Source organism: Penicillium waksmanii, assembly GCF_028829765.1.
Source record: "Penicillium waksmanii strain IBT 27052 chromosome Unknown utg000007l:1.0-4314555.0:1.0-4317578.0, whole genome shotgun sequence".
NCBI classification, from domain to species: Eukaryota; Fungi; Ascomycota; class Eurotiomycetes; order Eurotiales; family Aspergillaceae; genus Penicillium; species Penicillium waksmanii.
Window position 1 is genome coordinate 3831314 of NW_026643253.1, and position 23318 is coordinate 3854631.

A 23318-nucleotide genomic window follows, 5' to 3' on the forward strand; every position below is an offset into this window, starting at 1 on the left:
ATAATAACACTTTTCTGGAATTTCTCTGTCTCTACCTAAGTATGAGATGTATAGTATACTAGGATTCCTACAACCGGGCATCAGGTGCTATCAAAGCATGCTTCTCTAGTATTCCATATTGATCTTGCTATGTTCACATATTATTCACATTGGACGGTTCAAGGAAGAACAATGTACTTCTCAAGGTGCTTGGGAATAGCACTACGAAGCTCCTTGCTCTTGAGCCAAGTTTCGGAAAACAGACGGTCTGCATAGCGGTAGGCACCATCACAAAGAACAGTGACGACCGTGTTGCCCTTGCCCAGCTTCTCGGCAACCTCCTTCGCAGCCACGACGTTCAGAGCCGAGCTAGCACCCAGGTACAGACCCTCCTCATCCAGACAGCGGTAGACCATCTCGATAGACTTCTCGTCAGGAATGTTGACCGAGCCGTCGAGGAGATCAATATCCGGTTGCAGGTTGTCGGTCACACGACCCTGACCAATACCCTCGGTGATACTGCCACCAGAGCGATCGGTCAACTTGCCGCCGCTCTGGATGTAGCTGTGCAAGACACTGCCGGGGGGGATCGGCGAGGAAACACTTCACACGACCGTCGCTAGCGGTCTTGAGGTAGCGGGTAATACCAGCCAGGGTACCACCAGTACCGGTGGCACAAGTAAAGGCATCAATCTTGCCGCCGGTTTGAGCCCACAGCTCGGGGCCGGTGGTCTCAATGTGCGCCTGGCGGTTGGCGGTGTTGTCGAATTGGTTGGTCCAGACTGCATTGTCTAGCGACTCTGCGTGTCGCTTAGCCTGGTGGTTGTAGTTCTGAGGGTTGTCGAATGCGACGGCGGGAACCGGGTAGACCTCCGCACCCAGCAGACGGAGCAGATCAATCTTGCCCTGGGATTGGGTGTTGGGCATGTAGATGACCAGCTTATATCCCTTTGACCGGCAGACGTGGGCAAGGCCAATACCAGTGTTACCGGCAGTACCCTCGACAACGGTACCGCCGGGCTTCAGCAGTCCCTTCTCCTCGGCATCCTTGACGACGAAGAGAGCGGCCCGATCCTTGACACTACCACCAGGGTTCTGGAACTCCGCCTTGCCTAGAATGTTGCAACCGGTTTCCTCGGAAAGACGCTTCAGTCGAATTAGGGGAGTGTTGCCAATTGCTATACGACAAAAAAAAAGTAAAGCGTTAGCTGAACGTAGTTCGGAGCTGGGAGCTGGAGCATGAACACATACCTTCCGTCAGGCCATTGACATAGCCTTGGGCAGTGGACACTTTGGTGGCATAGGCAGTTGATCCCTCCGCAGCGCGAAGGGCGGTAGTACCAAAGCGCCGAATACTTTGACGGAACATCGTAATCGTCCACAAGTGCAATTGCTAAAGAAACAATTGTAACTAAGCTCACTTCCAACCCCAGCTGCGATCACATCATCGCGCGGGCGGAGATCGGCCGAGGACCTCCGATGACGGGATGACTCAGCACACGTGATCAATGCACCGCCCTGGATCCGGGAAATACGGATGTAGCATTACAGGTCTCTTCAACCAATCTTACTACTCCACACCCCTGTTACCATCCAACGAACTATTTCATCTTCCCCACTTTTTCCGTTTTTCCGTTTTGCCAAGTGTTCAAGACGTTTTATCACGATGGAGCCTCTCAAAGCTACTCCAGTTATCATCGGGATACCGACCATCACTATGTCTCCACGCAAGAGCCATACCCCACAACCAGTAAGTATCACTAACTATTCATTCCTACAAGATTATTTAAGTTATTACTTACTATTACTTAGTCCTCCAGTTTTCTGAACGAAGAGAGATTAAGCAAGTCACCCACAAAATCCTTCGCAAATCCTCTCGATGAAACTACTACCAAATCTTCTATCAAAAGTTCTGATATCTCTAGAGTAAGATCCTCTCTAATTATACCTATCAATATATATTTTTCTAACTTAAATATCTCTTTAGAAATTCTCTGTTCCTCCGAAATGGATAGATCATGGGCTTGAAGGTGATTGGAATCATCCCGATAGTAATGGTTCAGTTGTCGCGCATGCTTTCGGTCTTGGCCCAGGACGGCCTATTCTAGAGGATGAACAGGGTCAGATTATGATCTTTGAATCTGGCAAGAAATTTTACTTATGGGATGAGATGAATAATGAAATTTACGAGTTTGCCTGCCAGGATCTGGGTGAGATCTATCATGCTCTGCATAATGGAGGACTGCGGAAACTGAACAGATGGCTCCTAAAGGAGGTTGGCGACCTTACTCATTAGGCTTAATCCAAGATAACTTCTAGATCAGATCGGCGGACTTGCCTGTTAGGTTCAAGTTGAAATTACTATATATTTTTTATAATTTGTTGTTAATTTTGATTTCTTGCTGAATCATGTCTCATACCACTGCTTTGTAAAAGTTTTTAGTACTCTACGTATGGTCTTGATCTTTCTGGGATACCCGTAATAGGGAATTCAAAGGTTGTTGCTCCTAAGGTATGGCTCTTGATATCCTTTCTTTTTATAACAAGAGCTAAAAAACTAGGGGCGGCTCCAATGCCGATCATGTGCATGGGATTGCCCTGAAGAGAACGCGGGAGGGAGCAGAGACATTCAAAGACGAAAAGCCCAAGTTGAGGGGAAGGGCCAAACCACCATGCGAAAATTGCGAGGAATTAATACGGATGTACGGCGGGAACTCGAGAATTTCGCCGTTGAGTTGACCAGCAGTGACCATTGATCGCTTCCCGTGATTCGTCAGCAGTCTATCGTTCCTTCCCCGTTTGGGCTGTTTGTTTACCGCCTCCCCCTCACTCTGCCATTTCATCCCGCGCCTGCGATGGTCTTTGCCTTCTAATCAGTTGCGCCTCGATATTCACTACCATGCCAGGCCGAGTCGCCGCCCGTTCGACCTCTGCCGCGACACGTCGGTCCTCAGCACAGCCCTCCACAGGCCGTGCTCCTTCCGTGACCCCGTCGTTCGCAATCCCCGAAGAAGCAGCATTGCCCTCATCCTCCCCGAATCTCCGCCGCGATGTATGCGCTCTCTTCGCCGATGCTCAACGATCTACAACCGGCCACCGAAAGCTGGTGGTGCGCATGCGTAAATTGCAGGAGATCTGTGCCGGAATTGCGCAGAAGAAGAAAGGAAAAGACCAAGAGCCGGAGCCAGTCGTGATTCCTGAGGAGGAGACAGTCGCCGAGAAGGAGTTTAATGTGGAAGTCGGCCGTTGTATGCTTCGGATTCTTCCCATTAAGAAGTCCGAGCCTGTCGGTGATCGCGTCTTGCGCTTCTTGGATACCTTCCTTGCCCACGCGGCCGAGAAGGATAATGAGCTTTTCGCTGCCGCCACCCAAGGCGAAGATGAGATGCAAGTCTCATCTGAAACCCCAACTTCGCGTCTGACCTCCAGCCTGGTCTCTCTGATGGTGCCTGTACTTTCCGCCAAGGATAAGATGATTCGATTCCGCGCCACCCAGATTATTGCCCATATTGTTAATTCACTCGAGTCTATCGATGACGAGCTATATCATACCATCCGAGGTGGTCTACTGAAGCGTATTCGCGACAAGGAATCCTCCGTCCGGGTCCAGGCTGTCATAGGACTCGCACGCCTAGCCGGTAACGATGAGGAAGATGAAAATGACGACAATTCGACAGCCCTGCTCGAAAAATTGATTGAGATCATGCAGAACGACACCAGTGCCGATGTACGAAAGAACCTTCTCGCCAGCCTCCCGCTTGCCCCCGTCACTCTTCCCTACCTACTCGAACGTGCCCGCGATCTCGATGCTCCGACGCGACGAACGCTATATGCGCGTCTACTACCTACTCTAGGTGATTTCCGCCATCTGTCCCTATCTATGCGCGAGAAGCTTCTGCGTTGGGGTCTCCGAGACCGTGACGAGACTGTTCGCAAAGCGACCGGTAAATTGTTCTACGACCGCTGGGTTGAGGACTGTGCTGGCACAAACAACGACCAGAGCGAAGGTGCTACAGTCCAGCGCTCTCCGGCTGATATCAATGCGCTCCTGGAGCTTTTGGAACGTATTGATGTGGTCAACTCGGGCGTTGAGACCGGCATTGCACACGAAGCGATGCGCAGTTTCTGGGAGGGTCGTTCTGATTACCGCGAGGCATTGGTGTTTGACCAGTCTTTCTGGGAATCTCTCACGGCCGAGTCGGCTTTCCTGATCCGATCGTTCAATGACTTCTGCCGCGTTCAGAATGAGGGTAAATACGAGGATCTTGTCGAGGAGAAGATGCCTGAAGTCACGGCTCTTGCTTTTTTCCTTGGAAAGTACCTCGAAGATCTCCTGCAGCGCAAGAAAATCTCCAAGGAGTCCGGCGAGGCAAACGACGAGGACGCGGTGGAGCAAGAATTCATTGTCGAGCAATTGCTGCATATCGCGATGACTTTGGACTATAGTGATGAAGTTGGCCGTCGAAAGATGTTCTCTCTCCTGAGAGAGTCACTGGCTGTTCCAGAGCTTCCAGAGGAATGTACCAAGCTTGTCGTGGAGACCCTGCGGTGCGCCTGCGGTGCCGATTCTGCCGGCGAGAGCGAGTTCTGCAGTGTGGTTCTCGAGGCTATTGCCGAAGTCCACGATACTATCATCACAGATGACAGTTTTGTATCTGCCAAGTCTGAAATCAGCGATGATACAAGCAGCCGCCATCGATCCGAGACACCTGGGAATGAAGAAGATGAAGTTCCCTTCAACAAAGAAGAGGCCAAGGCCAAGATTATCAAGGAGATCGTGGTTAACATGAAGTGTCTTCACATCGCTCAATGCATGCTTCAAAATGTTCAAGGTCACTTGCAGCAGAACATGAACTTGGTGACTATGTTAAACAACCTGGTTGTTCCTGCCGTGCGAAGTCATGAGGCTCCCATTCGTGAGCGTGGCCTTCTTTGCTTGGGTCTCTGCTGTCTGCTTGATAAGGTGAGTCAACCTAGATATTCGATGAGACCTCCACCAACATACTAATCATCAAATAGAACCTGGCGGAAGAGAATATGACTCTCTTCATTCACTGTTACAGCAAGGGCCACGAGGGCTTGCAGGTGACTGCTATCCAGATCATCTGTGATATGGTTACAACTCATCCCACTCTGCTCGCTCCTGTCACCCATTCCGACGGCGAGACCGTGGTCCCTCCACCCATGCAAAAGCCCTTATTCAAAGTGTTCACGCGAGCCCTCAAAGCCAACTCACCGCCGAGTGTGCAGTCTGGTGCTGCCACAGCGCTTTCAAAGCTGCTGTTAACCAACACGTTCACGCCTTCTGGCCCGAATATTCCTCATGCCATCCATGAATTTAATCAGAACAGCGTAGAGGTTCTCTTGCAATCTCTCGTTTTATCCTTCTTCCACCCACGCACTCGCGAGAACCCGGCTCTTCGACAATCACTTGCATACTTCTTCCCCGTCTATTGTCACTCGCGCCTTGATAATACCCAACATATGCGCCGAATTGCAGTGCCTGTGGTCCGTGCAGTCATCAATGCTGCAGAAGAACACTACTCACTCGAAGCCGAGGAGGACAGCGATGGAGAGATCGACGAGAGCGTTGGGGATCGCGAAATCAAAGCCCTAATGACCGGTGTCATCGGTATGCTTGCTGAATGGACAGATGAGCGCAGAGTCATTGGCCTGGGTGGTGAGCGAATCCTTGCTGGTGGGGCAGCTAGCTCGACAGCCTGTGGCTGGGTGCATCTCGCCTTGGTTAAGGATATCCTTGAACGTATCCTAGGCGTCCAACAGACCACCAACCGCTGCTCCCGGGAAGAGCGCAAGCTGCTTTTCACCTTGTTAAGCAAGATTTATTTCGCCGCACCGACCCTTCCTTCCCGTGCCGGCTCACGCGCCCCCGAAAGCACGGAAGACCAATTCCGCAGTAGCATTCGTAGTGCTACTGCCGGTGGTCTTGAGATTGACCCCGAAAACACCCAGTTGGCCGAAGAAGTCAAGGAACTTCTGGACCAGACTATCGAGGAGGGTCTTGCTGTCGATGCTTCAAGCCGCAACGCTCTTGTCAAGACTAAGAACTCCGTTCTGAAGATTCTTGCTGTTGCCCAAGATTCTCGCGCAGCGAGCGCACGTCCCCGTGCAGGAACTGAAGAGAGTGATATCGGCAGTGTCCGCTCTGCTAGCGTCCGCCGCTCCGTTGAACCCACAGCTGGTCGCCGTCATTTCTCTGTGGAACCTAGTATCATGGAGGAAAACGAAGATGATAACGAGGACAGCCGCATTAAATCTGGCAGCGTGCGACCTTCTGTCGAGGGCACTGGCGCCAATAGGCCCGTTGTTAACGTCGAGCCTAGCATAATGGAAGAAGACGAAGAAGAGGATGATAATGACACGAGCCGTGGCACCGTTATCAAGGAAGAAGTTGGTGATGAGTGATGATTGATTATTTACGTTGGCTTTGCAAAGGTGGTCGGTCGGCGTTGGTTGGTCTTGGGTTTGAATGGAATGGTCCATGGATTGTTTTAATTCCTGTTTATTAAGGTCAACTCATACGGATGATGGGGGCTGGGCTTTGATTGTACATGATTCTGATTTATATCTCTGTGGCTCTCATTTATCGGATGGAATGCCATGCTTTACAATTCTGCGTTTTTGCATGAATGCTAGTAGAAGCTAGTAGCTTGTACAGATACTATCAGTCTTCGTAGGATACCTACTACTAGGATGATACTTACGTCAAGTTCTCCAGGGCTCCCTTGGAGTTGCAGGTAGTAGTCCTAGGCAGTACCTTGATCTAAAAGCTATGTCTACAATACCTGAAGTTTTGATGCCCAGGTGTTTGGCTATTGTGGCCCTTAATAGGATTAGAAGCTCAGAGAGTATCTCTTTCCATGGTTGAATTTTTTGTCTCCGGTGCTGTTTCGGATAACTGGGATATACAATTTGGCCTAATCGGGATGAACTCTAAACTTCCATATAAGTACGTCGAATGAGTCACTTAGATACCTATCCATTTTCATAATCGAATCATCACTAAGGAAGCGACACATATCCATCTCATCCACCATGCCCGCGTTGAAATCAACTTCCGCTCCAACTCAAGACAAAATCAAGACCCGGTTTTTGGTTCATCCGATCCACACGGACGCGACTCCGGAAAGTTGCCAGGGTCAATCTTGAATCAATATGCAGAGTTGTACTTCACTGTGGGGATTTGACCGACGAATCTAAGATTGAGGAATTCAAATCAACCATACGCCTGCTCCAAGCCCACAATGCTCCCCTCATCCCCATCCAGCCACCATGGTTTGTCGATCTTGATCTTTCGTCGGCGTAACGGGATGAGGACACATATAATTGGACATTTTCATAACGCAGGATGCGGATATTTGACCAAAAGTTTAGTATGAAGCAAATAATTGGACTTTGTATAATAAAATTGGAGCTATGAGACCTTTCTATGATATCCTTATTTTCAGTCCGATCTTAGTGCACCCCATTAGTGACTTTGGTCTTCGACCTGAACTCCTCACGATAGATCGCTTCCATTTCGCGTCTAATAGCCACAGCTTGTGACTTTTCGCTAAATTCCACGTCCTGCCAGCTAAGCCCTTCGTCTTTCTGAACATTTCGCTTCAGAACCAATCCATGAGCCAAGCCAATTGGCAGACCCTCGATGGCAAGTGAATCTTCAGCTGGCATCAATTTACCGTATACCATAAATCCGCCCTCGCCGTCTAGCTTTTCGCCAACCTTGATATCTCGCTTCGCAGTAGCCACAACGTCTGATGCAAAAGTCTTGCACTGACCGGTAGGCTCTCCCCTGCACATGATGGTGGCAATGGAGATGCCCAACTCGAGGCCGATTAGGTGATAAGGCTTGAACTGAGCGGCAAAACGGCCAGTGCTATCAGTCTTGAGACCGTATTGAGCGAAACAGTCACGTTGATATGGCCCCGGAGCTAATATGGCCGTTAGAGTAACTTTCTTCAAGTGAAATATTTTCTTACCTTCAATTATAACGTAAACTCCCCACCTCAAATCGTTGAACACGGCTCGGCCATCCTTTTCTAGGCAAGACACAACTTCCACAGTGCCATACTTTTCAAGCTGACCTCCCTCTGACTTGGGCTTCAGTACGTTTGGCAAGTCATGGGTACCACAGGGTGGGAATTCTAGGCCGTTTGTGGGTGGGCTGAGGTCGCATCCATTCGCAACAGCGGACATCTCGAGTGCCGACTTCGTTCCATCCAAGAATGAGTTGAACATCTGTGGGTTAAAATCTCCCGAAGTAAGCTGCTCTTCAGTAAAGCCATAGTGAGTCCAGATGGTGTCGGGCGTGGAATAGTGATATTGGGGTAGATGTTTCGTTCCTTTGCCAGCACAAACAACATTGCTGTTGTTGAATTAGTCAACTTCTTGTGGAGGTAATTAATTTGGAACCCACTCACAATCCAGCTGTTCTGGCCCAATCAACCATCTCTGCAATAAGAGCAGGTTGATCCCCATATGCCATTGAATAAATGATCCCCGCTTCTTTGGCCTTGCGAGTCAACAACGGACCGGCGAGAACATCGGCTTCCACATTGATCATTACAATGTGCTTCTTGTGCTCACAGCACTGTAATTGATTTATTAGAGATGTTTCAACACCGATTGGATCCAACTCACCATCAGAGCATGCCGCACACCTGCTGCGGGGTTTCCTGTTACTTCCAGAATCACATCGATCCCAGGAGTCGCAATCAACTGCGCCGAGTCGGTGGTGATTGCTGTCTTATTTGACTTTATTCCATCTTCGATAGAGAGAGTTGCAGATATGTCATATCTATCTTCTGGAAATCCTGTCTTCTTCAAAGCATCTAATGCCCGCTGCGCAGAGAGGTCTGCAATACCGGCCAGTCGAATGCCTGTGGTTCGGTGCGACTGTGAGATGCTTGATGTTATCAGTAAATGTATGCCCCGAGCTCTTCATTGGTCCTTGAATATTTCACTTACAACATAGATCCAAATTTACCTGCACCGATAATTCCTACTTGAATCGGGCTCCCGGATTCTTCCAGCTGGGCCAGCTTTGTCGACAAGTTAGTCATTTTGAAATAAAAGAAGTCAAAGTCGAGGTAAATGAGGTCAATCTTTGGGGTTGAACAAATTAAAATTTAAATGGATTAGAGCCAGCTTTTATCACGTATACACTGTCATCGGGATATCGGTGCCATTTTCCGATTTCCCGGTGGTGGAGTCAGGCTATCTCCAACCCCGGCTTTTCCCCACATTCTTGCCCCCGGTTACTCGGCCAGCCTTGTCAAGGACGTCAATTCTGAACTCCGGTAAATGTACCCACTGACACGAGGTATTTAAGACAAGACTCATTCCACCCCGCCTGGTGCCTCTTGGTTCATGTCTTTGTTTACTCTGATACACACCTTGACCATCTCAACATGCAGCTCACGCAGCAGAACAAAATAAACCCCGAGACGGTTCAACGAATGAAGCAATTGGTTGAATCTTGGTCTCCCGAGGAGCGGGCCACAAAGGAGAAACGTTTCGTTCGTCGAATTGACTTCCATCTGCTTCCTATTCTTGTATGGGGTACCCGCATTCTAAATGAGGATGAAGCTAGGCTAACTACTACTACTACCACTACTCTAGCTCATCATGTATATTATGAATTACATAGTATGATTCCACATCACCTACGAAGAATTTACACTTCAGTACTTACATATTTGTCCCCCCAGGACCGCAATGCCCTACCCCAAGCACGAGTACAAGGACTGGAGGATGATATTGGCTTAGTTGGAATGGAATACAATATTGTTCTAAGCCTAACATTTATCGGATATATTCTGATGCAAGGTAATACACTCTAAATGTCCACTAGAAGCCATTGGCTAACAGCTGGTTCCAGTTCCGAGCAATATGCTCCTGGGAATTCTGCGCCCAAGCTGGTATCTTGCAGGATGCATGATCATATGGGGTATAGTTTCCGCTGCTAGTGGAGCTGTGCAAGAATTTGGGGGTATGTTCTTTGCTTGTGAACGAAGAGGAAACATCACTGAAAAATAAATCTCTCTAGGAATTGCTGCCTGCCGCTTTTTTCTCGGAATTGCAGAGTATGATACTTTCCCTCGCTGTTCGTTTTATGGGCTAATTTGACAACTATCTAGAGCACCATTCTTTGCTGGGGTTGCATTCTTATTCTCTGGGTGGTATACCCGCAAAGAACTAGGCATGAGACTGGGTATCTTCTTCTGTGGTGCTATGCTCTCCGGAGCCTTTAGTGGCTTATTCTCAGCCGGGATTGCTGCTGCGTTCGCGCATAACAATATCGCAAGCTGGCGGTAAGACCTTTGCAAATAGAACTTGGGACAATTTGAGCTAATAAATATCCAGTTGGCTTTTCATCATCGAAGGCGCCGCTACTGTATTCTTTGCGTTAGTAACCGGCTTGGTTATACCAGACTGGCCGTCCACAACCAAGTGGCTCTCGGACGAGGAAAGGGCTCTGGGAATGGTGCGACTTTACGAAGATTCTGGAGATGAAGAGGACGAGATCAAAACTATGACTGCCTTTAAGATGGCAGGTAAAGATTACCGCGTCTGGCTTTGTATTCTTGGCCAGGTAAGACATCTAAATCGTGCTGGTGGGTACTCTCTGCTTATTAAAATTCAATTAGTTTTGTGCTCAAGCAGTGGCATCCTTGACAAACTTTTTACCCACGTTGGTTGAAAGCTTTGGCTTCAATACAATCCACACTCTACTTCTGACAGCACCGGTTTGTTTTATCCAGGTCAAAAATCCCAATCGTACCTAGGTAAATACTAAAGGTTGCCAGCCGTATTTGTTCACTGCCGCATTCTGCTTGTGGAATACCTGGTACTCAGACAAAACCTCGAATCGATCGAATCATATAATATTTCCAACAGCAGTTGCAATTATTGGAATTGTCTTGACGATGGCGACATTGAACATTGGCGCTCGTTATTTCGCCCTTTTCCTCATGCTGGGGGGAACCTACGGCTGTTTTCAAATATCCAATGCATGGATGGCAAATATCGGAGCCCGGCCTCGGAAGAAGCGTGCGGTCGCATTGGCCATGAATAATTCCTTTGGAAATATTGCGCTTGTCTGGACACCCTATCTATATCCCAGCAGCGATGGACCACGCTATCTGATGGGTAAGAAAACTATCCAATATCGTCCCCAGATACTGCTATACATCTACTGATACATGCTTCCTTTTATAGCCTGGTCGGTCAATCTGGCACTCGCAGTTGTTCTCCTTTTATCCACTGTGGCTCTGAGCATATGCTTGCGGAGAGATAACAAAAGAGACCCAATAATTGACAACGGCCCAGGAATAGCTACGGCGGATGATAAGGCATCTTCTTACTGTGTAGAAGATGCAGGAGTTTCACGCATTCTGGCACGTTATGATATTTAATTTTTGCCATCTGTATGTAACAAAATTAACTAACTTGGTTTTCTTTATTTTGCTTCAATCTGAAGTTGCCGGTGTTCTTGGCGAAGAATACTGTCGGCGTATGGGCTTATTCTAGATGACTTACATTAAGGAGGTATAAGTTTAGTACCAGCTTCAAAATTTGAATCGCCGAACCAAACGAGTGCAAAATAATAAATAAGTAGAAAATGATTCTAAATGAACTCAATAAATAACCCGTCCAGTCTCAATTACCTATTTTTAGCAGTCTTGTTTCTCGGAACGGGAAAGAGCCTGTAGAACATAACCGCCCCAACGGTGTTTACCGCAATGTAAACCCAGAGGAGACCAAAATCTCGCCATCGGGTAGAGAAATCAATGCCAAGGCTCTCCAAAAATTCATTGGTATTTCCCATGGCACAAAAACTGCAACTGTTGTTCACCTGGGAGTAGACAGTGAGCAAATATCCAGGGTTTGTTGACAGATAGTCCTTCATATAATCCGAGCAGGTCTTCTCTGCTGGGGCAGCAAAGGATAAGACTTCGTTGTCGGCACAGTGCATAGGCGCATTGCCAAGAGACGTGGACAAGAAAGAAGATACCATGTACGTCAATGGGTTGACTCGGTACATGAAGATTTAAAATCTCGGCAGAGCTGAAGGCCCGGCAAGAATGCCGCAGAAGGCATACATCAAGATGAAAATGATGTTTGAGAGGCTGGATGCAATCTCTGCACTTTCCAACCCAGCTATCAGCATGTGCCCGAAGGAACTGGCGAAGAGAAAAGAAGCCCAGATAATGAGGACTGCATGGGTGCTCCTGATATGGATAGTATCAGTATACTCGGCATTTTGGTAAAGGCCGACAGGATAAAACCAAACGATAAAGCAGAGAATTGCCATTATCTGGCGCAAATGGATTGGTTAGTCGGATCTGCGGTATAAGGACAGTGATAAAGGAAGGAAGGACTTACTGTATTCCATGCAAACTCGACCGCGATATTGGATAAAATGAAAGCCTGTCAAGCATATGTCTTAGATTGTCGTTCTCGCGATTCGTACAATGTTCTCTGGGTGACGAATGCTGGTATTATCTGAAGAACAAGTTGGACGATGACGAATAGAAATACGAAGCCTACTTCACAGATGTCCAGCAATGACAAATTCCTCGCCTGGCAGTCCAATGTCTCCCACCAAGAACTTTTCCTAGGTCTCTCCCTGCTGATTTAATACTTAATAAACTAAGGTTGGAGTGGAACAGCAACTCTAAAATGACCGTCGTACGGCAGTATTTTTATATTTCTTCTCTTCTCGAAACTATTTCTTTCACTTCTGTGCCCAGGTGATGCGTAATTTGGCATAACAGAAATATCAAAAATAAGGATCAAACGCATCCTTGACTCTGCCAAGCTCTTTTTTGACTCTCTCTCGAGGAGGCTCATGGAATGGATTTTCCCCGTCCTCGTACAAGAACTTGTTCACTGCCTTTTCGATCCAGGTAGCTCCTCCAAGGAGAAGATAATATCGCTCATTGCCGATAACAACACTAGGTCGACGACCAGGCCAGAGAGTTTTTTCCCGAATCTTTGAGCGCATCTCTTCAAGGAAATAATGCCAAGATGATCCGTGGTCAATGAATACAAGAAAGCTCAATTCCACTGACTGGACTGTCTCTGGTAATTTCGAAAGGAATGTGACGAGATCAGTCTGCCTGACTATGAAACGCGATAATGCAAAATGACGAAGCTTGGACCACTTTTCGATAGGAAATATCCGCTCTAGCGACACGGGGTTAATTCCAATCGGAGGGTCTCCATACTCATAACAGCGATCGAGTCCCGAAGTGTAGAAGTTGAATTCCTCCAGATCTTCCATTACGCTGAGTGTTTCGCAAAGCCTTCCATCGCGGAATGTCTTCCAGTTCTCGGCATCTGATCCTCTTCCACCAAACATCAAAGAAAGGTCTAAGCGACGAAATCCCGGTTTTGTCAAAATTGTCAGAAGATTTTCGTGCTCCTCGCAAGGTTCATCAAATATCGTGCAGTTGATTCCTGTGTAAAGCTGTCGAGCTTCTAGAATCAATTCTACCACATTGCTTTTCTGATGTGCAAGGGCGCGCGTTACAATCCGAAATGCGCGCCACTTCTCTTTGTGCCTTTCATCAACTCTTTGCCAGGGGAATGCTATCTCATCCTCTGGTTGTTCGGTGGTTGAGGTTGGCCATCCACGAGGGATAGGATAGTTAAATCCTTCTGGAAATGATCGAATCATAGGACTATGGTATAACGGGGCAAACGGGACGCCATGAGCGGCGGGAGTGACTGTGACTTTTTTCAGCGCCGGAAACTGTTCAAGCCCGTAAAGAAACGCCTCTCCGTCATAGTTTCCAGCTAGAACGTCGGCCTGTTTGCGGAGTAAGGCGTGATAGATTTCCCACGACTGACTCATCGAGAGTGCGGCCTTGCCCAGCTTCTTCTCATTTTTGAATTTTTGATGCCAGGCCTCGGTGCTATTGAGCTTCTCTCGTCGCATAAAAAGATTCTCAATATTATTCACACATACAGCTTTGAACCAAAGTGGACAATTTTGCCCCTTGACATTTGTACTTGCTCTCAGTTGAAGGGCAGAATCTGCAAACTCGTCGTCTGGGTCCCCGTTGTCAATGTCACTTTCATAAACCTCCCAGTTCAGTGGCCCTTCGGCTTCAGAATCATCATGTCGTCTCAGTCTAAACGCCTCCTCTGTCTCTTCATCGCTTGCATCAGTGACTGGCAAGTATAATCCTTCTTCGGGGTGGATAACGTCTGAAGTAGGGGGGGCCTCTGGCTAATCGCGCGTCGTCCCAAATAATTTCTGAAATCTGATATCGAAACTTTTCATGATCTGCAATGGCGCGAAAGACCTTGATGTTCAACGGGTTCGCCGACAAAAACACTCTCTGCAGTCTGAGCTCCACTGAATCACACAATTGTTTCGAGACAAGGCGGAGACTTTTTATGTCGCAATTAGGTAGAAATGATACTATAGTATACCAGAGCTCCGGTGGGAGGTTATTGAGTTGATAGGAGTTCGACATTATGTGTTGGTAAATAAGTAAAAGCGGGGGAGTGATTTGGCGACCCTGAAAACTATCAGACACTCAGGTAGAGAGCCATTTTAAGGCCAAAAGATGGACTGTCAACCTCGATCTGCGTTGCCCTGTTAGCGGCGTAATTAATCGGTAATATACTAGCTCGTAATCATAGCTCCCCACCAACGCTTGGCCCAATCTTTAGCGTACATCGCCCGTGTTTCATCATTCCGTAAGTGCACGCACCGGGAGGGAGCCTCAACCCCTACCGCTACTAGCGGGATGCCGGTGGGATAAGATATGTGAACGACATTTTACCGGGCGGCCATTAATTGAAAACTTAATCAAACTTCCAAGATTAGCTCTATTCTTTCTCTTTTCGGAATGCTGAATGTTCAAAGGCGTGCTTATCAGCCGTGCCGGCAGATTCTGCGCCCGGGGGCTCCAAGGGTCGATCGGACTCATTTGCTTCCGAAGTCTGGTTATCATATCGGATAGTGCATAGAGCTTCAGCGTTCGCAGCATTAATGTCCTCCGTATCAATTACGCAACTGCGATCAACGTCCGCTGAGCGACGCAGAATGGGACGGTGTCAGTACTCATACAGACTCAGTCAGTCCTAGCATCGGAAGCTGGAGCAGCACATACCAACCTTCACACTTCCAGAACTGGTCAGAAAAATAGTATCGTATGTGAGATAGCCGGCCCCAGTGATGCTACACGTTATATAGAGGGTAAGCTACTAGGCGTGGACTCTTTAGAGCTTTTTACTAAAAGATACCTGCATTTTTCATGCAAGTCCTTTCAAGTATAACTCACGTTATACCGTTCCAGACCATGATAGACGCAGAGCTTTTGCGAGCAGTCCCCTATATAATCGATTTCATCTCACGCACAAGTCAGCCCGGCTATGAGAATAATCTACTTGAACGCGATTTATCGCGGTCAGACCTGTGGCAATGCGGACGAATACAAAGGAGCGGCAAGTACATACTACAAATGTTTGAGGTCAGTTCCCTCGTGGTTGAGCTCAGCCCAAGGGTCTCAGATGGACCTAATCGCTGCTTCTTTGACAGTAAGGCTAGACACATTATGTGCCAATAAATTAAAGGTGCTGATGTTTTGATACAGGCTTGGACTGCGATCGACAATTTCGACTACCATCTCGCGTGGAAATTCCATTCTGAAGGTTGTCGCTTCAGCGATATTTTAGGTATTTAAGACGTTGAAACTTCGGACTCCCATTTGGCGGAAGATGATGCGGAGGAAAATGACAAATGCCAACTTCATTGGCATTTGGTAATGACGGACTGCCTTTTTAGGCTTTGGTATGACAAGCCCTCAGCTCTTAAGTCTCCGATATCTCGAGTGAAGCTTCCTGTCGGGATATCGCCACGGACGAAACAACCGAAATTCTCAGATTGCGTGCTCTTTATAGTCTGGTAGCGGGTGCTTTCTCTGCTAGAACAGTTTTTCGACCTTTCTGTCTCTACAGAAGATGACCAGAGAACTTATTTTCAAGAGGAGGTAGACAGCTACTGCAATCAGTTGGAAGACCTTATTCTTGACTGGGACCTAGTAGGTTTCCCCAGGAGGAGGCCTCTCGATTGTCTATCCCGTATTGACTTCGACATAGCTATCTATCACGAGATCTTCTAGGCATGATGACTTAACATCCTGGTTATTTGTGGACTCTATCGTTGGTTTTTACAGTTGTATAATTTACATACGACGCAAAACATCCGGCATCGACGAAAAGGTCCATTCACAAGCAGTCCGAGCGGCCCGAAATATTCTTGCTATCATTATTGAATGGTCAGAACAAAATAATTCCAGAAGGCTTGAGGGCTTACATATGCAGTACGGTACCTCTCCTACGAGTTATGGCATCGTTTCTATGAGCTAATCCGAGCCAGGCTAGCCACTTTCTACCCTTTCTGTGCTTTCTTCACACTATATTACCATATCCACTCTTTTGTAGACGCCATGAGTGCGCTGAATGATGTATCGCGTGCCGCCCACTCACATACAGATCCTGTTCATAGGCGAACTGGACTACCTTCGGGTATAGCCGCCGAGGGATCTAACAACTTGAATCCCGGGGCTCCCTGTGTGCATGTGAGACCAGAAAATGGTTATAACCATCAATATAAGGTCCGTGAATGGAATCAACAGCAAGAGCCATTTCCAACCGCACCGGAAGGTTCATCATTAACGAACTCGTTGTACAACATTTGTTCGGCACTGCCATCAACATTAGACGATGAATCGATATACAAGCTCGGGCCATCTTTTCAATTTGAGAATCCATTTCCCGGCTCCCTGGCTCCTCTGTAAGGTGCCGACCCCGGTTTAAGTGGGCCTGGATCTTCAGCTAAGATCGCAGATCCGCTGGAATATGTCCATGCAATGGAAACCAGCTTCCATTGGCGAAACTGGCATGAACACTGGTGGAACTCAACTGAAAGTAATCGCAAGGAGAGCTCAAGGGCATGGGATTTGGTGTAAGGAGAAAGCCATATTGATGGTTGAAATTATTTTCAACTGCAGTATAGTCACTTGGAGGCTCTCATGAATGCTAGTGGATGAGCATGTATAGATGAAGTTCGGTATTCAGTAAGATGGTTTAATAAAGTGCTCCAAAGTTCCGGCTGCTGTACTCCATACTGGCAGGCACGTTTCCGAAGATCGCCACTCCCCCAATGGTAGTGAGTGTGAGTGGTGAAATGTGAGTGTGTGGATGGTCCAGAACTCCGCACGTCTGGGGAATGCGGGGCCCCAGCCTCATTTCCCGATTTCCCGGTCACTTCCTTCTCTCCTTCGTGCATGTGCAGCACAAGCAACACACACTAATTTTGTCGAAATGAATGGCACAGATAGAGAACAAGCTCTCATCGACGATGAATCTATCACTCAAGTCTCAAACGACGCTCATTATCGAAGCCCTCGAGCAGGCCGCCCTAAGAATGGTCACTTGAGATCTCTTGGTGGACCGGGCAGAAAGCCGCGTGCTTGTGAGTGTTCCAATGGCCGTTGCTCGTTCGAAAGATAGTATTTTTAATAAGAGCTCAAGGCCTTGCATGCCGACATCTCAAAATGAAATGCGAAATCCTTCAAGACCAGTCTCGGTGTAAGAGATGTCATAAGAAAGACCTTGACTGTGTCGCCTTTCGAAAGCCCAAGCTGCCTGCTGTCTCATATGAGTCAAATGAGTATGAGAAAGACCAAATATACAATGCCTTCCACCAGCTTACATTCTACTAGGGATCTAATTGATGCAATGCGGAGAGAAATTCAGAACCTGCAAAAGACCATCCATTCTCTGGTTTCGAATCATGAAGGGCCTCGCCCTGAGATCCCAGGGCCAATTTTGGATTCCCAAGTCTCACCATCTGGACCTTCCGGGTCAAGTCAAAGTCTAGGTCAATCTCCAGCTAATTTATCGTCCTGTGCCAAGGCGACCGAGAATCACGGCATGGCAATGACGAGAGAGAATTCACCAGAGCCAACACAAGATACTAACCTCGGAGCGACTTCTGTATTAGTCACAGAGCCAATGGGCGGACTGTATGAAGTGACTAGGCTACGCAATATTCGAAGTAATCAGGCGAAGCTTGATATTTCGGGGCCGAGCGGAGAAGAGAATATGGACGATTTTATCTCCAGAGGGGTATGTGGTCGCTGAAAATCGAGAGGGCACAAGTAATGGGCTAACACTAGACAGGTCATTAGTGAGGAGGAAGCAGAAGATCTTTACCGGATGTCAGTGAATCTTCTCTTTTTTATTTACCTTGCTAACAAGAAGCAGCTTTCATATGTCGCTGAATCACTATCTCTGGGTTGGCCTAGAGCAGATACACATCAGCTTAGCCTCTGTTCGCCGCTCATCACAACTCCTAACGGCGACGATCCTGACCATCACGGCCCTTCATATACCATCCAGTACTAAAACATTCGATGACTGCTATAATGAGTTCCTCAGTCTTATTTCATCTTCAATGTTTTCTCGATATCACTCTGTAGATGATGTCCGGGCCCTCTGTATTGCCGCTTTCTGGCTTTCTGATGGTAGGAACTTGGTACTCAGAAAAGAAATGACCTCTTCTAACTCATGTTACTTGCAGTCTCTTGGAAACTTTCAGGACACGCCATACGCATTGCGACCGAATTAAATATTCACCAATCCTTTTTCAAAGCATTAGAGGGTGATCCTGAGCACTTTTTAAGAGCAAGGCTTTGGTATATGCTGTAGGACCCCCTCTCTATTACACCTCTCTCCGCTGCTGTGACATGCTTTACTGACATTGCATCAAGCTATGTTTGCGACCACCACTTTAGCATCGCCTACGGACGACCCCCCTATGATAAGCGAGAGTCTTCAGATAAGAGAACATGAGATATTTCTCGATCTTCCACTAGCAGATGCTATTGATTTCCGTGTCCTGTCGCAAGTCTCCTTATTCCAAATATTGACTCGCGTACATGACTGCTTTGCCGAGAGAAGACTCCCGCATCAAGATACCACGCGGGCCCTACTGTCCGAGATGGATTTCCCTCAGATGCGATCTTTTAACTTGGAGATCGATAAATGGAGAATTCTGTGGCAATCCCGCCAAGGTATGATATGAGTTTCAGCAATCTGAGTTCGATTTTGAATCCAGACTTGCTGATATTTTATCTACAGTGGCAAATAAATACATTGGATCATTTCCACCGAAGGGAATCGTTCTCTACTCATATTTCGCTAAATTCCAGCTTAACTCCTTTGCTGTCCGAGGAATAAATATCTACGAAGGGATCATCTCTACAGAACGCAAAGAATTTGCGAACATGGCAGTCTCGGCTGCAGCAAGCTCGCTCACATTTGTTCTTGAAGAAGAAGATCTTCGTCGTGCTTTAGTCGGCACGCCTTTGTGAGACACTCCCCCGGGGCCGAAGTATTTAGTCCGCGCTAACTGGAGACTTTGCTTCTAGATATGTTCATACTATGATTGCATTCTCTGCAGTCTTCCTCATGAAAGTGGCGACAAAGTGGAATGCGGTTGGCTTCAATATTGATCCCGCATTTGTGTGGGACTTGCTCGACCGAGTGATCCATCTCCTCAAGACAACAATAACTAGTAAGCGACATCTACTTTATCACATCGGAGCCGGACTTGAGAAAATGAGAACAAGGCTTCTGGAGCAGGAGAATGATCCCCAGAGTAGCATGCCGCTTCATCAGCAATCCCAGACCCCGTTTGGATGCTGTGATGAGAATACAATCAATCAATCAGCGTGCATTCATGACCGGAGTGGAGCCTTTAATTCTTCTACTTGGGCCAACGGCTCTCAGATGGCTGCTGTGGATGAATTTCCGAACGAAACTGATGGCATGAAGAGAAGGACTGCTCCCGAGACAGATTCCGGATTTGATCAAATAATGTCCATGAGCAATGACTTGATATATGAGGTTTTTGGAGAGAATGAGTCATCGTACGATGTTTACAGCCTTTTGAGCAGTCAATTCGCAGGATAAGAGAGTTCAATTCAACGATGGAAAGCACTTGCAAAGCACAAATAGAGGCAATCAGATAGTTGATATAACTAAACACTCATGCGTCAATCCGGAATGATATGACTATGGCCGGAAAGATGAAATTGAGTAAATCCAAGGGGTGTTCTTCTACGAATCCCAATCGAAAGACGACCATTGCATGAAACTTGAAGTTTCCTAGGCTATTTAATCAGTAATATTCTGGCATTCGTTCTATGTCGAGTCTCTCAACATAAATCAATTACCCAGGGCAGTGGCCAATACTAGTAGTGCTGCTAGTACGAAGTCAGACGTGCATGACTAGGGCCGTTGGGTAAAACACATACATCCGAAAGTCTCCGGCACGTCAAGCCGAACCTGGTACCGCAGCACCTGGGCTATCTACGTAATCGGGGGTATCTTGAGACAGGGATGGGGCGGAATATAGCAACTTCGAGGGTTTGCCGTGGTCAACATCAACATCAACATCGGGAGAGGACCCGCCCGTCCACACTGGGCGGGAGACCGGACCATTTTATACTTCTAGCTTGAGGGCTCCAGATGGAGATGATCATGTACTACGGAGCAGTAGTACTAGTACTAGTACCAATTGGATGACCGCACGGTGCAGGTGTGGCAAGGGCGGGCAACTGGAACGTGTGCCCCGCTGGCAGGCGATCGGCATCACAGCTCGTGGGGCAGTCTAGACCATAATTGTATACCAAAGTGATCAAGTTAGGATGTCAGTAATTCCTGTCCAGAATGTCCATTTGCATGTTATATATGATACTTCCAGTTTGTCTCCCATTCCATCCCCACGTGATCGCGGTGGCACCCTTCCAGTGACCAAACTCCAAAATGACCACGGCTGTCGCACCGAAGGGATTCCTGTCGTTGGCCGTGAGAAGGGGTGGTACTGATTTGAATTGTGTGGTCTGGTCTTGTATGGTCTTGTTTCGTCTCGTCTCGATCTTTCCAGCTCATGTGGACCACCTGGGCAAATACAACAACAGTTCTCGAGTCTCGCCAGTTCGTGAAGTATGGACATGGACATGGCATGGGCCCATTAGGATTGGAATCCGCGCGAATTCTGACAGGACAGGGATCCACTCGTGGCATGCCAGTCGGAAAAATCACCAAACCCCTCTCTTCTCTCTGATTTTGTCCGCAATGTGTAGACTGATCAGGAGTGACCCCAGAAATAAATTGAGTAGTCCCGGAGTGAGACCTCCGGGGTGGGGAGGACAGGGATCCCGGCGTGAGGTTGCACGAGAGTGGAGGGTGGTTGAAAGATGGCAAAGACTCAGGGGAACAACGAGATTCCTATTTTGTTTCCATCTGCTGGTATGTGTAGAAGAGTGTAAAATGTACGTGTAGAGTCAGTAGAGTGTAGTAAAAGTAGAGGAGGGAGAGTGTAGTGTAGAGTCAAGTAATCTCCGTCACCCGAAACTTTTCTTTTCTTTTCTCTCAACTCCACCGTGAGTGCTTCCTCTCTTCCTCCTCTTCTCTTCTCTTTCCCCCCCCCCCTTTCCCTCTTCCCCTCTTCTCTCTCTCCCCCCCGGGCCTCTCTTTCTTCTTCTTTTTATCGACACCTTCATTCGTGTCGAATTGTCTCTATATAGAGACAATCCTCCCTCCCCCCCCCCGCCCCCTTCTTTGCTCTCCCCTCCCCGGGTTCCTCCCCCCCTGCCGCTCCGTTGGCAACCAAGTCAGCGATGGCGGCCGTTTCAGCACCTACCCCTAAGCTGGATCGCTATATTGTCATCCACGTTGCAACCACTTGTGACGAACATGGCGTTTATGTCACCAAGGACTCGGCCGAGGTGATCGAATTGGGTTGGATTTTGTTGGACAGCAAGACCTGTGAGGAGGTACACACAATTCCCGCCCCAACCGTTTCCACGTCGCCCTCGATTTCCCCTCAACCTCGACTATCCCAATGGGAAAGACCGAAAATGAGGGCGATATGAGGGAAATGGATCTTGAAAGATATCACCACGAACCCAATGCTTATCATCTCAATTCTTTAGTTGCACCGTGAAAGTGTCCTCGTCAAGCCCGTCAACACTCCCATCACCCCACTCTGCAGTAAGCGCTTCATTTTTTTCCAGAACTCCTATCTTCAGAGAAATTATCATTGTCAGGCACTAATACAACAACTGGAACTGTAGCAAGCTTGACTACCCTCACATGGGAGCACGTCCGCTCCGCAGGTACCTTCCGCGATGCCATTTCCCGATTCGATACTTTTGCCAACGAGCATCTTACCAGCAAACAACTGGAGTTTGCTTTTGTGACGTTGGATTCTTGGGATCTGCGCGTGCAGTTGCCCCGCGAGGCCCGTGACAAGGCCGTTGTCCTCCCCCCCATTCCTGCAGCACTCCCGCACCTTTGATCTGCGGACCGAATATCAGCGCTGGCAAACCCACCACCCCGAGTCTTTGCCCTTTGGCCCCAGCTCCCTCTCCAACATTTGTGCTGCCCTTGAAGTCGAACCCGTTCAGTCCTCGGCCCCCATCAAACACAACCTGCCGTTCCACCTGCAAGCACTGGCTCCCGCCTCCCCGCGCCGCGCCATGGAGGAGTCGATCACCCTCGCCCGTGTCCTCCGCGGTCTGATCCGCAAATCCCAGCCTGCTCAGGAACACCCGGAGATCCTCACTCGTCCCATGGATGCCCACGCCGATGTGCGCGCTTTCCTGGCCGAGCGAAGCAAGGTTCTCCATCTCAGTGGTCTGCCCCACGACACTACCCAGTCTGAGTTGGAGAGTTGGTTCACTCAATTCGGTGGCCGGCCCATTGCTTTCTGGACCCTCCGAACCCCCGATCAGCACAAGCCCACCGGCACCGGATTCGCTGTATTCTCCTCCCACGAAGAGGCCGCCGAGAGCCTGTGCATGAACGGCCGCGCTCTGAACGAGAAGGCCATCGAGGTCTCCCCATCTTCCAGCCGCGTTTTGGACCGCGCTGCGGAAATCCTCACTCCATTCCCTCCTTCTAAGAACCGTCCTCGCCCTGGTGACTGGACCTGCCCTTCCTGTGGCTTCTCCAACTTCCAGCGCCGCACTGCCTGCTTCCGTTGCTCATTCCCTGCCATGGCCGCCGCGCCCGACCCAATGGGCTACGGATACGGCTACGGACCCCCCCAACATGATGCCTCCTCACATGGGCCACGGTCACGGAATGGGCGGCCACTCGCGTGGTATGGGTGGCGGTAATGGTGGTGTTGTTCCTTTCCGTGCCGGTGATTGGAAGTGTGGTTCGGAGGGTTGCGGTTATCACAACTTTGCCAAGAACATCAACTGTCTCCGCTGCGGTGC

The 23318-nt window shown here is 48.4% G+C and overlaps 11 protein-coding genes across 11 annotated transcripts; 6 read left to right on the plus strand and 5 right to left on the minus strand.

The window, feature by feature from the left end:
• Positions 1-158: 158 nt before the first annotated feature.
• Positions 159-1348, minus strand: N7481_008271 (cysteine synthase A; the record flags this gene model as incomplete). Its single annotated transcript, XM_057267490.1, has 3 exons — positions 159-543; positions 584-1157; positions 1231-1348. 3 exons carry the CDS (start codon positions 1346-1348, stop codon positions 159-161), a joined length of 1077 nt encoding a protein of 358 aa, XP_057121691.1.
• Positions 1349-1696: 348 nt separating this feature from the next.
• N7481_008272 (uncharacterized protein) lies at positions 1697-2275 on the plus strand (the record flags this gene model as incomplete). Its single annotated transcript, XM_057267491.1, has 3 exons — positions 1697-1729; positions 1792-1905; positions 1967-2275. 3 exons carry the CDS (start codon positions 1697-1699, stop codon positions 2273-2275), a joined length of 456 nt encoding a protein of 151 aa, XP_057121692.1.
• A 603-nt stretch (positions 2276-2878) lies between these two features.
• Positions 2879-6405, plus strand: N7481_008273 (condensin subunit YCG1; the record flags this gene model as incomplete). Its single annotated transcript, XM_057267492.1, has 2 exons — positions 2879-4942; positions 4999-6405. 2 exons carry the CDS (start codon positions 2879-2881, stop codon positions 6403-6405), a joined length of 3471 nt encoding a protein of 1156 aa, XP_057121693.1.
• A 1050-nt stretch (positions 6406-7455) lies between these two features.
• On the minus strand, positions 7456-9062 carry N7481_008274 (NAD(P)H-dependent oxidoreductase; the record flags this gene model as incomplete). Its single annotated transcript, XM_057267493.1, has 5 exons — positions 7456-7931; positions 7980-8365; positions 8421-8590; positions 8641-8905; positions 8968-9062. The coding sequence occupies 5 exons, from the start codon at positions 9060-9062 to the stop codon at positions 7456-7458; spliced, it is 1392 nt and encodes a 463-aa protein (XP_057121694.1).
• A 348-nt stretch (positions 9063-9410) lies between these two features.
• On the plus strand, positions 9411-11417 carry N7481_008275 (MFS general substrate transporter; the record flags this gene model as incomplete). The annotated part of the gene is made up of 10 exons (XM_057267494.1): positions 9411-9554; positions 9622-9648; positions 9711-9828; positions 9881-9991; positions 10049-10085; positions 10140-10313; positions 10366-10594; positions 10650-10748; positions 10809-11151; positions 11221-11417. 10 exons carry the CDS (start codon positions 9411-9413, stop codon positions 11415-11417), a joined length of 1479 nt encoding a protein of 492 aa, XP_057121695.1.
• Positions 11418-11665: 248 nt separating this feature from the next.
• Positions 11666-12046, minus strand: N7481_008276 (uncharacterized protein; the record flags this gene model as incomplete). Its single annotated transcript, XM_057267495.1, has 1 exon — positions 11666-12046. The coding sequence occupies one exon, from the start codon at positions 12044-12046 to the stop codon at positions 11666-11668; it is 381 nt and encodes a 126-aa protein (XP_057121696.1).
• A 738-nt stretch (positions 12047-12784) lies between these two features.
• Positions 12785-14489, minus strand: N7481_008277 (F-box protein; the record flags this gene model as incomplete). The annotated part of the gene is made up of 2 exons (XM_057267496.1): positions 12785-14181; positions 14216-14489. 2 exons carry the CDS (start codon positions 14487-14489, stop codon positions 12785-12787), a joined length of 1671 nt encoding a protein of 556 aa, XP_057121697.1.
• A 358-nt stretch (positions 14490-14847) lies between these two features.
• Positions 14848-15322, minus strand: N7481_008278 (uncharacterized protein; the record flags this gene model as incomplete). The annotated part of the gene is made up of 3 exons (XM_057267497.1): positions 14848-15050; positions 15132-15199; positions 15303-15322. The coding sequence occupies 3 exons, from the start codon at positions 15320-15322 to the stop codon at positions 14848-14850; spliced, it is 291 nt and encodes a 96-aa protein (XP_057121698.1).
• A 2024-nt stretch (positions 15323-17346) lies between these two features.
• Positions 17347-20001, plus strand: N7481_008279 (uncharacterized protein; the record flags this gene model as incomplete). The annotated part of the gene is made up of 9 exons (XM_057267498.1): positions 17347-17497; positions 17557-17695; positions 17748-18153; positions 18208-18245; positions 18292-18551; positions 18608-18688; positions 18798-19100; positions 19168-19396; positions 19458-20001. 9 exons carry the CDS (start codon positions 17347-17349, stop codon positions 19999-20001), a joined length of 2151 nt encoding a protein of 716 aa, XP_057121699.1.
• An 855-nt stretch (positions 20002-20856) lies between these two features.
• N7481_008280 (uncharacterized protein) lies at positions 20857-21157 on the plus strand (the record flags this gene model as incomplete). The annotated part of the gene is made up of 2 exons (XM_057267499.1): positions 20857-20898; positions 20978-21157. 2 exons carry the CDS (start codon positions 20857-20859, stop codon positions 21155-21157), a joined length of 222 nt encoding a protein of 73 aa, XP_057121700.1.
• A 556-nt stretch (positions 21158-21713) lies between these two features.
• N7481_008281 (3'-5' exonuclease family protein) lies at positions 21714-23216 on the plus strand (the record flags this gene model as incomplete). Its single annotated transcript, XM_057267500.1, has 4 exons — positions 21714-21869; positions 22029-22086; positions 22170-22351; positions 22413-23216. The coding sequence occupies 4 exons, from the start codon at positions 21714-21716 to the stop codon at positions 23214-23216; spliced, it is 1200 nt and encodes a 399-aa protein (XP_057121701.1).
• Between the last annotated feature and the right edge of the window lie 102 nt (positions 23217-23318).